Source organism: Dendropsophus ebraccatus, chromosome 1 (assembly GCF_027789765.1).
Source record: "Dendropsophus ebraccatus isolate aDenEbr1 chromosome 1, aDenEbr1.pat, whole genome shotgun sequence".
Lineage (NCBI taxonomy): Eukaryota > Metazoa > Chordata > Amphibia > Anura > Hylidae > Dendropsophus > Dendropsophus ebraccatus.
The window spans coordinates 120,192,660-120,206,935 of record NC_091454.1 but is presented as its reverse complement, the minus strand read 5'-3'; the positions used below and the strand labels follow the sequence as shown (position 1 = coordinate 120,206,935).

The 14,276-nt window shown below is 43.1% G+C and overlaps 1 protein-coding gene across 2 annotated transcripts in view; it reads right to left on the bottom strand.

Moving 5' to 3' along the window:
• Positions 1-14,276, bottom strand: part of RELN (reelin) — a 524,687-nt gene that overhangs the window by 82,913 nt on the left and 427,498 nt on the right. For both annotated transcript variants that reach the window (XM_069977829.1, XM_069977836.1), the window contains exon 31: positions 4,746-4,822. In XM_069977829.1, the coding sequence (XP_069833930.1) occupies positions 4,746-4,822 (77 nt within the window). The remainder of the gene's footprint in view (positions 1-4,745; positions 4,823-14,276) is intronic.

Genomic DNA, 14,276 nt, shown 5'->3' with positions numbered 1-14,276 from the left:
CGAACGATCTATCGTCCCGTGTAAAAGGACCATTAGCTTCCAGGTGTTAATCAAGCAGGGAGGGGGAGAGAGGAGACATTCCAGCTTGTACCTGTTTGGGAGCTGTTTGAGGGTAGCTTCACACACACTGCATCGCAGCAGATTTTCTGCTGTGGATCCGCAGCAGATTTGATTAAAATAACTGAACACAGCATCAAATCCGCACCATTCACACGTACAGAATCTGCAGCAGATCCACAGTGTGATGCAGTGTGTGAAGCTACCCTAACTCATTGTACTAGAGAAAAAAACATATATGAAAGGTAACAGCTATCTAACAGTGTCAGCAGTTTGTAATGTATATTACAGCAGACAGATTCCCTTTAAACAAATGTTAAAATTGATTATTTAGAAAACAAAAGAATAAATTCACACATTACATATTCGATTAAATGTCTAAGGGTCCGTTTACACACACAGATTATCTGACAGATATCTGACAGATTTTTGAAGCCAGGAATGGACTATAAACAGGGAACAGGTCATAAAGGAAAGACTGAGATTTCTCTGTTTTTCAAATCCATTTCTGGTTTTGGCTGCAAAAATCTGGCAGATATCTGTCAGATAATCTGTGTGTGTAAACGGACCCTAACTTTGTTCAATGCATTCTTTAACTCATCCTGTTCCACTTACAGTACCATTCTTTCATATCTATGTTCATATTTTTTTTATTAATAGACAGCTGCAAATAGTGATCATGATCAGTATTTGTGGCCGTCATTATCAATAGATAGCTGCCTTTCCCCACTAAATTATGTGAAAAAAATTCCAGTGTCCATGTTCCCTAATGGTCCTTTTACACGGGACGATTGATCATTCGTTTTTGCACCGAATTCGAACGATAATCGTACGTGTAAACGCAGCGAACATGTTCTCAAATCATTGTTGATCGTTCGCAAAAAATTCGCAGATCGTTCCGTGTAAACATTCTTTCAGCGATTTCACCTATGTGTGAGATAGGCTTAAACGATCGCAAAACGATCGCATAGCGAATTTTCCGTACGATGTATCGTTCCGTCTAAACACTGATCGTTATAAAAAAAACATTGTTCATTCAAAATCGTTAGTCGGGCGAATTATCGCTTCGTGTAAAAGTACCATAAGTGTTCTCCTCCACCACAGGTGTTGCAACACTTGCTCAATGCTGTGTATACACAGGGGAACTGACTTTTTGATGCTCTATAGCTTGGAGGTTGTTTTTTGCACCTAGTTTTTGTAGCTGTGTGCCAAAACAAATTTTTGTTTGCTCGCCACATTAGTGTTTTAGTTTAGTTCAGGTTTGCACCTCATGCAGTGTTTTTGTCACAAACTAAGCCAGCAGATAAACTTAGATTACAGACACGACGCCAGGTTAATCAAACACAAATAAAATAGCATGCTGATCTAAAGGCAGGCACAGACAGAAGCACAAACAGAAAATCTGTCCTACTCTGCTTACACAGACTGTGGGCAGTCACCATGATCTTTCACCTGCCTCTCTCCGACAACCCTCCATTAAACAGTGTTGAAATGCTGGTGACATAGACTCAGGGGGCTGGCTCGAATATAAGGAATGCATCAAGCTAGCCCCTCTGATCTGAAGGGAGTGGGGAACAGGAACTCCCCATCAGTCTCCAGTAAAATCTAGAAGTAATATAGAAATCACTAAAGAAGTTATAGAAAACTTGCCAAATATCAATTATTAGTACAAGCAAGTCAAGGGTTAGGCCAGTCTGGTGAAGAAAATTGAGAAAGAAAATTGTTGTGTCTCTTCTGTGCACGTTTAATAATATAAAATCTACTTTTAACCCACTTACAAATGACTTACGGCTTGCAGCAATTATACAAAACATGTTTGAAATACACTCTGTTTAATGTTTCACATTTTATATCCATTATTTACAGGGAAAAGCGGAAAAGCGCCTGTGGGATGCAAATTATGCATGTAACAAAGCAATTCAGAAATAGAAGGGTTTGCTTAGAAGTCCTGTTTGCCTCCTTCTGTTAGACAAAATCTCTGTGGTATCTGTTTGTGACTGTTACCATCACTACAAGAGAGGTCAATCTACTTTTTAAGTAGGGACCCACGCAGAGTTAATGGGTGTCGGATGATTCCAACTAAAAGCATACACTACTTCATTCTTGTCTTACTTATGTAAGCATTTTGGCAAGCATCTTTCTATTCTACTAAAACCCCCCCATAAATTTATAGTTAATACTAAGAATCACAATGGTTTATGCTGTGCATCTTGTTAACTACACATGCTTTAGGGAATGTTCACAAGTACTATTTATGACTTTAATAGGGAGAAGACTGTACTAAAACAGCAGTGACTAGAGATGAGCGAACTTTTCAAAAGTTCGTCCCGACTGGACTTCCAGATTTTTTCAAAAAGTTCAGTTCGACCGAATTTCGGATTTCTTCGGATTTCATAGTTTAAAGCATCTATATGATACGGGGGTGGTGTATTTGGTTGAATTTAGGGCTATACATGTCAGTAACATCATTATCTTTTTGATATCTCAAAGTCAATTTTTTTTTTAGACTTCAATATTCACCATTACAGGGTCTATGCAAGAAATTCCCCATTACTGGGTCTATGCAGGAAAAAGGTCACAAATGCAGTGAAGGAGCAGCAGTAGTCATTGGAGGCCAGTGGAAGTCCAGCAATAGTCATTTGAGGCCAGTACCGGAGCAGCAGTAGTCAACATGGAGGACAGGCATCAGCAACAGTAGTCAAGATGGAGGACAGACATCAGCAACATTAGTCAACATGTAGGCCAGGAAGAAGCAGCAGTAGCCAACATGGAGGTCATGCAGGAGCAGCAGTAGCCAACATGGAGGACAGACATCAGCAACATTAGTCAACATGTAGGCCAGGAAGAAGCAGCAGTAGCCAACATGGAGGCCAGGCAGGAGCAGCAGTAGCCAACATGGAGGCCAGGCAGGAGCAACAGTAGTCAACATCTAGGCCAGGCAGGAGCAGCAGTAGCCAACACGGAGGCCAGTACAGGAGCAGCAGTAGTCAACATGGAGGCAAGGGCAGGCACACCAGTAGTCAACCTGGATGCCAGTTAAGGCCCAGCAGAAGCCAACAAGGAGGCAAGGGCAGGCACAGCAGTAGTCAACATGGATGCCAGTTAAGGCCCAGCAGTAGCCAACATGGAGCCAAGAGCAGGAGAAACAGTAGTCAACATGGAGGCCAGGCAGGAGCAACAGTAGCCAACATGGAAGCCAGGCAGGAGCAGCAGTAGCCAACATGGAGGCAAGGCAGGAGCAGCAGTAGCCAACACGGAGGCCAGTACAGGAGCAGCAGTAGTCAACATGGAGGCAAGGGCAGGCACACCAGTAGTCAACCTGGATGCTAGTTAAGGCCCAGCAGTAGCCAACATGGAGGCAAGGGCAGGCACACCAATAGTCAACCTGGATGCCAGTTAGACTTTTATGCTATACACCTGCACCAGGTATTTTTGTCTCTCAGGATAAGACGGATGTGATATACACACTATCAGAAGTATATCTGTAGAGCACATTTTTGTTCCGTGCACCCTTTGCTGTCCTATGCCTAATCTATCTTTCGCCCTCTCTATATTTCTCTCTCAATCACTAGATGTTTCTCCTCTCCGCTTTCCTAATCTTTCCTTTCCTTTCCTACAATATCTTCTCAGTAGTCTGTAGTACACAACAGCAGCAGCAGCACCAGCAGAGTTTTGATAATCACGAGATGTGTGCACTGCAGCCAGTAACAACATCCTTCCTCTCTCTGTGCAGACTGCGTGGTGCGTTCATGTGATTGCTCCTCTTAAAGCAATACCGACGTCACACAGGGGGGGGGGGGGCTAGTGCAAGATCCCTGCTGATTGGATGTGTTCCGGGCATCATGGAAAAGCGCTTTTCCTTCCCGGAACACTTCCTGCTTTCTAGAATGGCGGCTTCCATTTTAGAAAGCAAGAAAAAAAAATCGGAGCGGATTTCCATAAATCCGAATCTGATCGGTCTCAGATTTTTGGAAAAATCCGAACCGGATCCCATACCGGCTCATCTCTAGTAGTGACACAGCTTCTTAAATTACAGTACCCTAATGCAAATGTGTAGCAGATATAGATATCACTTGACCAATTTTAATAATCAAACATAATGTTGTAATATTCTGTTAAGCATCCTACAAATAACTGGTTCATAGACCAGCGCTTCTCAAACTGTGAGGCGGGTGTCACCTGTAAGGCACTCCCTAGTTGTTGGTGAGGCACAGCAGGGGGGCAGTTCTCACAAAAGTGACTATAGGCTGCACAGTTCTTTCCCTGTCTGCAACAATCTCTGTTTCGGGAACATTATTGACTCATTTTGTTCATATATTAATGTTATACAGAGTTCAGAAGACAAATCAAGGATAGACTTCAATAGTTTTTATTTTTGCATGGACTTCTACCACAGATGGTGAGGCCCAGGCATCCTCTTGGTCAGTCTGGTGAGGCCCAGGCATCACTTTGCTCTGTTGGGTGAGGCTCCAGTATAAAAAGTTTGAGAAGCACTGATGGACAATGCTTAAAGCCTTCAGGGGATGAAGAAAGCTGCATACACACCATGCAATCCATTAATAAACAGAATAAAATACAAGCAGTGCAAGCAGTGACATCATGATCTCTAACTATATGTAAGGGCCCAGCTATGATTTCTTCCTTTTATACAAAACCAAATAAGATCTGCAGGCAATCAAATGATTTACCTTCATTTCTTGACTTTGGTTTGCTACATGCAGAGCCACCATTCTTGCTTCCAATCTGTATATAAAATTGCAGTAATCTGTAAAGAAGCAAATAGAAAAAAGATGACAATGTATGATGTGGATATGGACTAATACACAGTAATACTATTCTGTATTTATAAAATGTAATAATCAGAAAATCCATGATTAGGCTACAGTATGTTCCCCCATAGACAGCCAATAATAATGATCATAATCATTATTAGCAGCCATCGATATTACGAGACGGCTGCCTTTCCCTGCTATGTGGGAAGAAAGCCTCAAGCCTTTTTTTTAACATATTTTGTTAGTTTTACAAGAGAGGATATAAACACCAGCATAGTAGCCAAATATTACATCCCTGATAATAAATACAATAAATGTGTCATTGAAGTATCAATATGGAATTATACAAAAGTATAAATTATCATTGTACTGTACAATAGGTACCATCCATAACTGTGACTAATAATGTAGATACATAACAATGAAGGCTTATGCTCAGAGTAAACTATCTTGTATAGCATAAGAATTAGAGTGTAAAGCAAAACTAGCATACCAAAACAAATAAACCCAACAAAAAGAACTGTTACAACCAATCCGTCCAGCATCAAGTGTGATAGTTCTAATTAAGATTCATCATGTGCAGAATCGCCACCTTGTGATGCCACTTAATCCCTTAAGGACAGAGCCTGAAATGGCCTTAATGACAGAGACAAATTTTATGAATATGACCAGTGTCACTTTATTCATTAATAACTTTGGGATGCTTTTACCTATCCGGCTGATTCTGAGATTGTTTTCTCGTGACATATTGTTCTTTACATTTCTGGTAAATTGGAGTCGATACTCATAACGAATCTTTATGAAAAAACCCCAAATAATGTGAAAAAATGTGAAAAACTGCATTTTTCCAACTTTGAAACTTTTTTGCGTATACAGAAAGTAGTTATACCACATAAATTATATATTAAATAGCATAAGCAACATGTCTACTTTATGGTGGCGGCATTTATTAAACGATCTTTCATTTTTTTTAGACAATAGGAAGCTTAAAACATTAGCAGCAAATTTCCAAATTTTCAGTAAAATTTCAAAATCAGATATTTTTAGGGACCTGTTCAGGTTTAAAGTGTATTTGAGGGGCCTGTATGTTAGAAAGCCCCACAAAGCACCCCATTTCAGAAACTGCACCCCCCACACTCTGCAAAAGCATATCCAGAAAGTGTTTTAACCCTTTAGGGGAGTCACAGAAATAAAAGCTAAGTGTGTAAGAAATGTGAAAATTTTAATTTTCTGTGCAGAGATTTTATTGTAATCCAATATTTTTCATAATTATAAACCTATTACCAGAGAAATGCACCCCAATAATTATTGCCCCGTTTCTGCAGTTTATAGAAATACCCCATATGTGGCCCTATTGCGCTATTTGACGCAACCACAAGCCTCAGATATAAAGGAGCGCCTAGTGAATTTCAACGCCTCCGTTATATTTGGTCATTTCTGACTGTACCACTTCAGGTTGGCAGAGGCTCTGGGGTGCCAAAACCTAAAAAACACCCCTAAAGGGACATCATTTAGAAAACTACACCCCTCAAGGAATGTAACAAGGGGTGCGGTGAGCATTTGGACCCCACAGGTGCTTCACAGATTTTCCGAACAATATGGCGTGAAAAAAGAAAAATTTATTTTTTACACTAAAACGTTGTTCTAGCCTTCACTTTTTCATTTTCTTAAAGGGATAAGAGGGAAAAAAAGACATAAAATGTGTAGCGCAGTTTCTCCCGAGTACGGAAATACCCCACAAGTGGCGATAAAGTGCCAAGGGGGCGCAGGACGAGCCTCCAAAGGGAAGGAGCGCCAATTGGCTTTTGGAAGCTGAATTTCACTGGAAAGGATTTCAAGGGCCATGTCGCATTTACAGAGCCCTCGTGCTGCCAAGACACTGGAAACCCCCCACAAGTGACCTTATTCTGGAAACTACACCCCTCAAGGAATCTAACAAGGGGCACAGTGAGTATATGGACCCCACTGGTGACGGGCACAAATGTGGAACAATGTGACGTAAAAGTAAAAAATTTCATTTTTTTCACTTTCATGGCACAAATGTGCCCGTCATCAAGGGGTCCATATCCTCACTGCACCCCTTGTTAGATTCCTTGAGGGGTGGAGTTTCCAGAATGGGGTCACTTGTGGGGGGTTTCCAGTGTTTTGGCAGGACGAGGGCTCTGTAAATGCGACATGGCGTTCATCATCTATTCTAGCCAAATCCAACCTCCAAAATCCAAATGGCGCTCCTTCCCTTCGGAGGATTGCCCTGCGCCCACACGGCGCTTTATGTCCACATGTGGGGTATTTACGAACTCGGGGGAAATTGCTCTACACATATTGTGTGTTTTTTTTTCTTTTAACCCCTTGTGAAAATGATAAATTCAAGGCTAAACCAACATTATAGTGTAAAAAATGTAATATTTCATTTTCACACCACATTGTTCCACATTTGTGCCCGTCACCAGTGGGGTCCATATGCTCACTACACCCCTTGTTACATTCCTTGAGGGGTGTAGTTTCCATAATGGGGTCACTTGTGGGGGGTTTCAACTGTCTTGGCAACACAGAGGCCTTTTGAATGCAACATGGCCCCTCGAAATCCATTCCATCCAAATCCAGCCTTCAAAAACGAAATGGCGCTCCTTCCCTTCGGAGGCTTACCCTGCACCCGCATGGCGCTTTATGTCCACATGTGGGGTATTTCCGTACTCAGGGGAAATTGCTCTACACATTTATTGTTTTTTTTTATCTTTTAGCCCCTTGTGAAAATGAAAAAATCATGACAAGATTAATGATTTAAAGTAAAAACTTTACAAAAATTACACTAAATGTTGGTCTAGCCTTGATTTTTTCCATTTCCACAAGTGGTTAAAAAAGAAAATGAACACAAAACGTGTAGGGAAGTTTCCCCTGAGTACGAAAATACCCCACATGTGGGCATAATGTGCCATATGGGCACAGGGCAAGCCACCAAAGGGACAGAGCGCCATTTAGAGGCTGGAATGGAGGATGGAGGCCATGTCGCAATTACAAAGCTCCTGTGCTGCCAGGTCAGTAGAAACCCCCGACAAGTGACCCCATTCTGGAAACTACACCCCATAAGGAATCTAGCAAGGGGTGCAGTGAGGATATGGACCCCACTGGTGACAGTCACCTACGTAGAACATGTGCCGAGAAAATAAAAAATACCATTTTTTTCATTTTCACGTCCCAAATGTGGCCGTCACCAGGGGGCCATATTCCCGCTGCCCCCCTTGTTAGATTCCTTATTGGGTGTAGTTTCCATATTAGGGTCACTTGTGGGGGGTTTCTACTGTCCTGGCCGCACAGAGGCTTTGTAATTGCATCATGGCATCCTCTAATGGGAATGGCGGCCATACCTACTTAGCTGGGAAAAAGGGACAATTCTAATTTATTTTGGGGGTATTAGGCCAATTATTAGTTTATAAGGTTGGAAATGACAGGTGTCCATCAAATTCAATCTGTGTTGATCCAGAGGAAGGCAAAAAACCCTCGTGAGGCAGACGACAGTAGCCTCATCACAGGGGAAAAATTCCTTCCCGACTCCATAATGGCGATCAGAATAATCCCTGGACCAACGTGACCCCTGAAATAGGAATAAGGGACAGAATTTAGATAATGTAGAACTCCAATGATGTGTGGTGCGCCTTGGAGCGATCCAGTATGCAGAGGCCGGGGTGATCAGGAAAGGTGTCACACTGGTAAATGGTGTCCTTCCTGATCCCCCTGTTACGCCACACTCTGCGCTTCTTCTGGGGTCTCCTGTTTTCCAGTGTGGGGGACGTCACCTGGAAAATGTTGTCCTGGTGCGATACGGGGTCCTTCATATCCAGAAGCGCTGGGTCCGCTCCATGGCTGCTAAATATTAGGGCTCTATTACTGCTTCTGATATTTTCGGATTGTGCCGCAAGCTACAGTAGCTCGGGCAGCGAGGGACCGGAAGAGGGGGTGCTGGTATAAAGGTTATCCCCGTACAGGTGGTGGTAACCTTTATCCAGCAGTGGGAAGATCAGTTCCTGGACGATCTTTCCACTTGTTCCGAAGATGGGGGGGGGGCATCTGGGGGCTGGATTCGGGTGTCCCTTCCTACATACACTCTAAGGGTACGTGCACACTGCGGAATCGCGACAGATAACCCTTCGTGCATTCCACAGCTGGCACCCACCGGCGGACTGATGCAGGCGCACGTCTCCGTCCGTGTCATAGACTCCATTCTATGCACGGGCGGATTCCGCTCTCCGTCCAACGTATTCATTCTTTGGATGGACGATGGAATCCGCCCGTGCATAGAATGGAGTCTATGACACGGGTGGAGACATGCGCCCGCATCAGTCCGCCGGCGGTTGCCAGTTGCGGAATGCACGAAGGGTTATCCTTCGCCATTCCGCAGTGTGCACGTACCCTTAATCTGTAAGTGAACCCTGAGGTACGCTCACAGAGTTTGGAGAATTTCACACCATACCGTGATCTCTTATTGGGATGGTACTGGCGGAAAAGACGTGTCTGGGGGGCAGCGTATGCTACGCTACCCCCAGACACGTCACAGGATGATGAGGATGATGAGGATGATGAGGATGAAAGGAGGAAAGAAGGATCCCCCATTCATCCTCACTGGCTGTTTCGTTGTCGGAGGCAATAATAACGTATCCCTCTGACGCCGAAAACACCCTGGGGGTCATCTTTATACGGGGATTGGCATATGGGGTATGTAGTGGTGTAGTGTCAAACTTTATTCAATGTAGTGTGGTGTAATGTAGTGTTTTTTACGTGTTTTTTTTACAGTAAGTATAAAAAAAAAACCTACGCCAACAAAGGAGTTGCTGATAAATGCTGCACTTATGTGCGGCACTTATCAGCAGACCGTGGCAGTAGAATATAGAAAAAAAACATCCTACGCCAAAAAGGAGGAGTTGCTGATTAGCAGCGCACTTTCGTGCGATGCTGATCAACACTCAGCGGCGATAGGGTGCGGAAAATAGAAAAAAAAAAAATTTGGAAAGAAACAAAAACTTTTTCTAAATTTTGAACATCCCTGTAGTTGCTGATAAGTGTATTACACATATCAGCCGCTAGAGGGCAGCAGAGCGGAAAATCCGGAAAATGACGAGGCGGGAGCCGAAAATAGGCGAAAGAAGACGACGGGGACCGCCGGAAAGATCCGAAGACGCGCCGGAAAGACGGAGGACGCCGCGAACCCGGAAGACGCCGATCAGGACCCCGGGACAGGTGAGTAATGTACAAATACCTGCTCTGGAGCTAGGTAGCTGAGGGGTCCAGGGCAGGTATTTTTTATCTTGTGGGACTCTGATCGCCGTGCCACCGGCCCGATCGCCGTGAACGGCCGGCTGGCCGTTCACGGCGATCGGGCCGGTGGCACGGTGACCACTATTACTTTTTACAGTAATGGCGGTCGGTGCCTTCCTCGGACAGCACCGACCGCCATTTTTTTACGGGTCATCGGGTCACCGATGACCCGGAAAGGTTCCGATCGCCGCTATTGGCTGATCTGAATTGATCAGGCTATAGCGGCGATCGTAAGCACGGGGGTTGTTAACCACCCCCCGTGCCGAGAAGCTAAGATGGCCTGCTATGATTTATAGCAGGCCATCTTCCCCCATCGCTGTGTGCGAACACGCAGCGATCGGGGAAACATCGGGCGTAAATTTACGCCCTGATGCGCCATGTACCAGGGCGTAAGGTTACGCCCGATGTCGTTAACCTCTTAAGGACATATGACGTACCGGTACGTCCTATGTCCTCATTAGCACTTCAAAGCGGGGCCGCGCGGCGGCCCCGCTTTGAAGTGCCGCGATCCCGGGTGCCGCGTGTAGCCCGGGACCGCCGCTATTAGCGGGCACGGTCCGATCGCCGTGCCCGCTAATTAGCTAATCGGAGGCAGCTGTCAAAGTTGACAGCTGCCTCCGATTACCGGAGGCAACGTTTCCCTGGTGTCTAGTGGGGGAGATCGCTCCTCCGGGACCTTGTCCCGGAGGAGCGATCTCCGTTACTGATGCCGGCCGGGGACGCGTCCAAGATGGCGCCGTCCTCGGCTCGGCACTCGTTTGTTTCCGGCTGCAGCAGCCGAAAGCAAACGAGTGCCGATCTCATGGATCTCTGCAGCATATCTATGCTGCAGAGATCTCTATGAGAGATCAAAGTGTATATACTAGAAGTCCCCTAGGGGGGCTTCTAGTATATGTGTAAAAAAAAAAAAAAACGTGTTGTTAATAGTAAAAATCCCCCTCCCCTAATAAAAGTCTGAATCACCCCCCTTTTCCCAGGTTTTAAATAAAAGTAAACAAATAAATAAATAAATAAACATGTTTGGTATCGCCGCGTGCGTAATCGCCCGAACTATTAATTAATCACATTCCTGATCTCGTACGGTAAACGGCGTCAGCGCAAAAAAATCCCAAAGTGCAAAATTGCGCATTTTTGGTCGCATCAAATCCAGAAAAAATGTAATAAAAAGCGATCAAAAAGTCGTATATGCGCAATCAAGGTACCGATAGAAAGATCACATCATGGCGCAAAAAATGACACCTCGCACAGCCCCATAGACCAAAGGATAAAAGCGCTATAAGCCTGGGAATGGAGCGATTTTAAGGAATGTATATTGGTTAACAACGGTTTGAATTTTTTACAGGCCATCAGATACAATATAAGTTATACATGTTACATATCGTTTTAATCGTAACGACTTGAGGAACATGCATAACAAGTCAGTTTTACCCCAGGGCGAATGGCGTAAAAACACATTTCCCCCAAATAAAAAATGCGTTTTTTTTTTCAATTTCACCACACTTTGAATTTTTTTCTGGTTTCGCAGTGTACTTTATGCAAAAATTCAGCCTGTAATTGCAAAGTACAATTAGTGACGCAAGAAATAAGGGGTCATGTGGGTTTCTAGGTGGAAAAATGCAAGTGCTATGACCTTTTAAACACAAGGAGGAAAAACCGAAAACGTAAAAACGAAAATGGGCCATGTCCTTAAAGGGTTAAAGTGTAACTGTCATGTTTTTTTTTTTTTATTGCAGAAATCAGTAGTATAAGCGATTTTAAGAAACTCTGTAATAGGTTTCATCAGCCAAAAAAGCCTCCTTCTGTACTCAAGAAGCAATCTCCCAGCCTCCCCCCCCTGACTTCTTATCTGTGCATTATCAGGCAAACACGTCTTCATTACAGAGAAGCCAGTAAAGACGGGCTCTGCTCTCTCCATTGTAAGCCTATGAAGGGGGGAGGGGCTGAGGGAGCAGGAAGAGGTGACATGACAGTCTGCTGTTTCTAGACTGTCTGGGCAACTAAACCGCTAAATTCAGGTGTCAGAAAGGTCAGTGCTTATCTATGAACTTACTGAGAGAAGATTGCAGGGTGTTGTGCTGTGCAGAAATCCTCCGTACTCATTCCCTCCTAACAGCCCCTCCCCTCTCCATAGCCACATAATGGAGACAGAAATCCTGCTTCATCTGAAGTGAGGGGGGAGGCTGGGAGATTGCTTTTTCAGTCCAGAAGGAAACTCTTTTAGTACATAAAACCTATTACAGAGTTTCTTAAAATCGCTTGTACTGTTGACATTTAATGTTTTCAGAAAAATGACCCTGAAATGACAGTTACGCCTTTTCTTAAAATGTGAAATGGTTGAGGCCTCCATGAACACCTCTGCTTCTCAAGTTTGGCAAGCTCATGCAACTACATCCTTCAGATATTAGGTATATCACAACATCATATATACACAAACTCTCCTTTGTCAGATAATTTTTATGCAAATATTCATGTTCAATCAACTGTACAGTGAATAATACCTAACATCTGAAACATTTCAAGGGGACAGCCACCAATGTTTTTGAAGCATTCTCATAATATCTTGTAGCTGTTTGTTGCAGGGCCTACAGGGCCATACTAGGTTAAAGTTTTTGAACTGATCAGAGACAAACATGGGATTCTTCACATCAATAATTTCTGTAAACTAATTATGTGTTATTTGTGTGAATTATATAATGATGGCCTCTTAGTCCATGCAAGACTCCCCATAATTTCATGAGTGTCAGCCTGCTCAGCCAATCACTAGCTGTGGTGCTGTCTGGTCTCAGTCAGTTATTGGCTAAGCGGGCTGTCACTGCTCAGATGAGTTTGTCTTGGAAGTGGAGGTGGCTGCAATCAGCTGGGGACACCAGAGACCTGTAGGGGGAAACTAGGGGAGCGCAGAGCGCATACGTGCTAATAGGCTCTGGTGTTTGACTGACTTTTCTTTGGACAGCTGTCATCTCATGGCCAAATAATGGCCATTATTTCAAAACAATGGCCATTATTTCGCAAATAATGTCCATTTTTTTTAAATAACGTCTGTTATTTGGTCGCAAAATGATGGCTATTCAAAAAAAAGTCTGTTTAACAATCAGAAAAAGACACTGTGTGGCTGTGGCCTTTAGTTGCTTTTTCAATTTTTTTGTTTAAGAATGTAAAAAATGCACTTATGGCTATTGCCAAATTTTTCTGTTGCAAAACATCTATCATTATGTTAACAGTATTGTGAGCCTTGTTTGGGTGTGGCCATAGGGTGAGGCTATGGGGTGTGTTTATAGAAAATGACTATGGAGGGCATGGTTATGGGGGTTAAGGCACACGTGTCACTCTTTGCTCACTCGACATTTTGAATGTTTTGCTACCTCACAACCTAGAATTAAAATGGCTTTTTTGAGGGTTGGATCATTTAAAAAAAAAAAATGCCAACAACATTTTGTTGTCTTTTTATTGTCAACCAAACAACAAATAGGACAAAATAACTTTTGTGGCAATTACAGCCTCAAGTAGCTTTGGATAAGTCTCTATGAGCCTGCCATATCTTGTCACTGGGATATTTGCCCAGTACTGAAGGCAAAGGCGTCTGTACAAAAGAACGGCCTCAAAACGAACATTGTGTGAACATAGCCCAAGAACTATAGTGTCAAAACTTCTCATAAAAGCTCTTGCTTTTAATAAATAAAGAGCTGATAGAGTATATAAAGTAAACTATACTGAAATCTCACAAAGGTGCAAAAATGCAAAAAATTGAGCAAGCATATTCACCTTGTACTGACCAGACGTAGGCCTGCACCTGTTTGTGCGACTTTTTAAAAAGCCGCAAATGATAAATTGGGCGCTAATCCTGGATTATCCAAACTTTTTGGTGAATAATCAAAAAAGGCAGATTTTAAAAAAAGTTGCATCTAAAAAATATTCACCCGTCAAATACTGGTTTATAAATAGAACTTGAATGAATGAAAAATCCAATTATTCACCTTTTATTGTAACATAATGAATAGATATACATTAATTCAGTAATACATTAGTGCTAAATTCCAAAATCTCTTACAGTTTGAGGCAATGTTCACACATAGTATTTCTAGAAGTCTTTTGGTCAATCTTTTTTCAACCAAAATCAGAAGTTGAACAAACAGGACA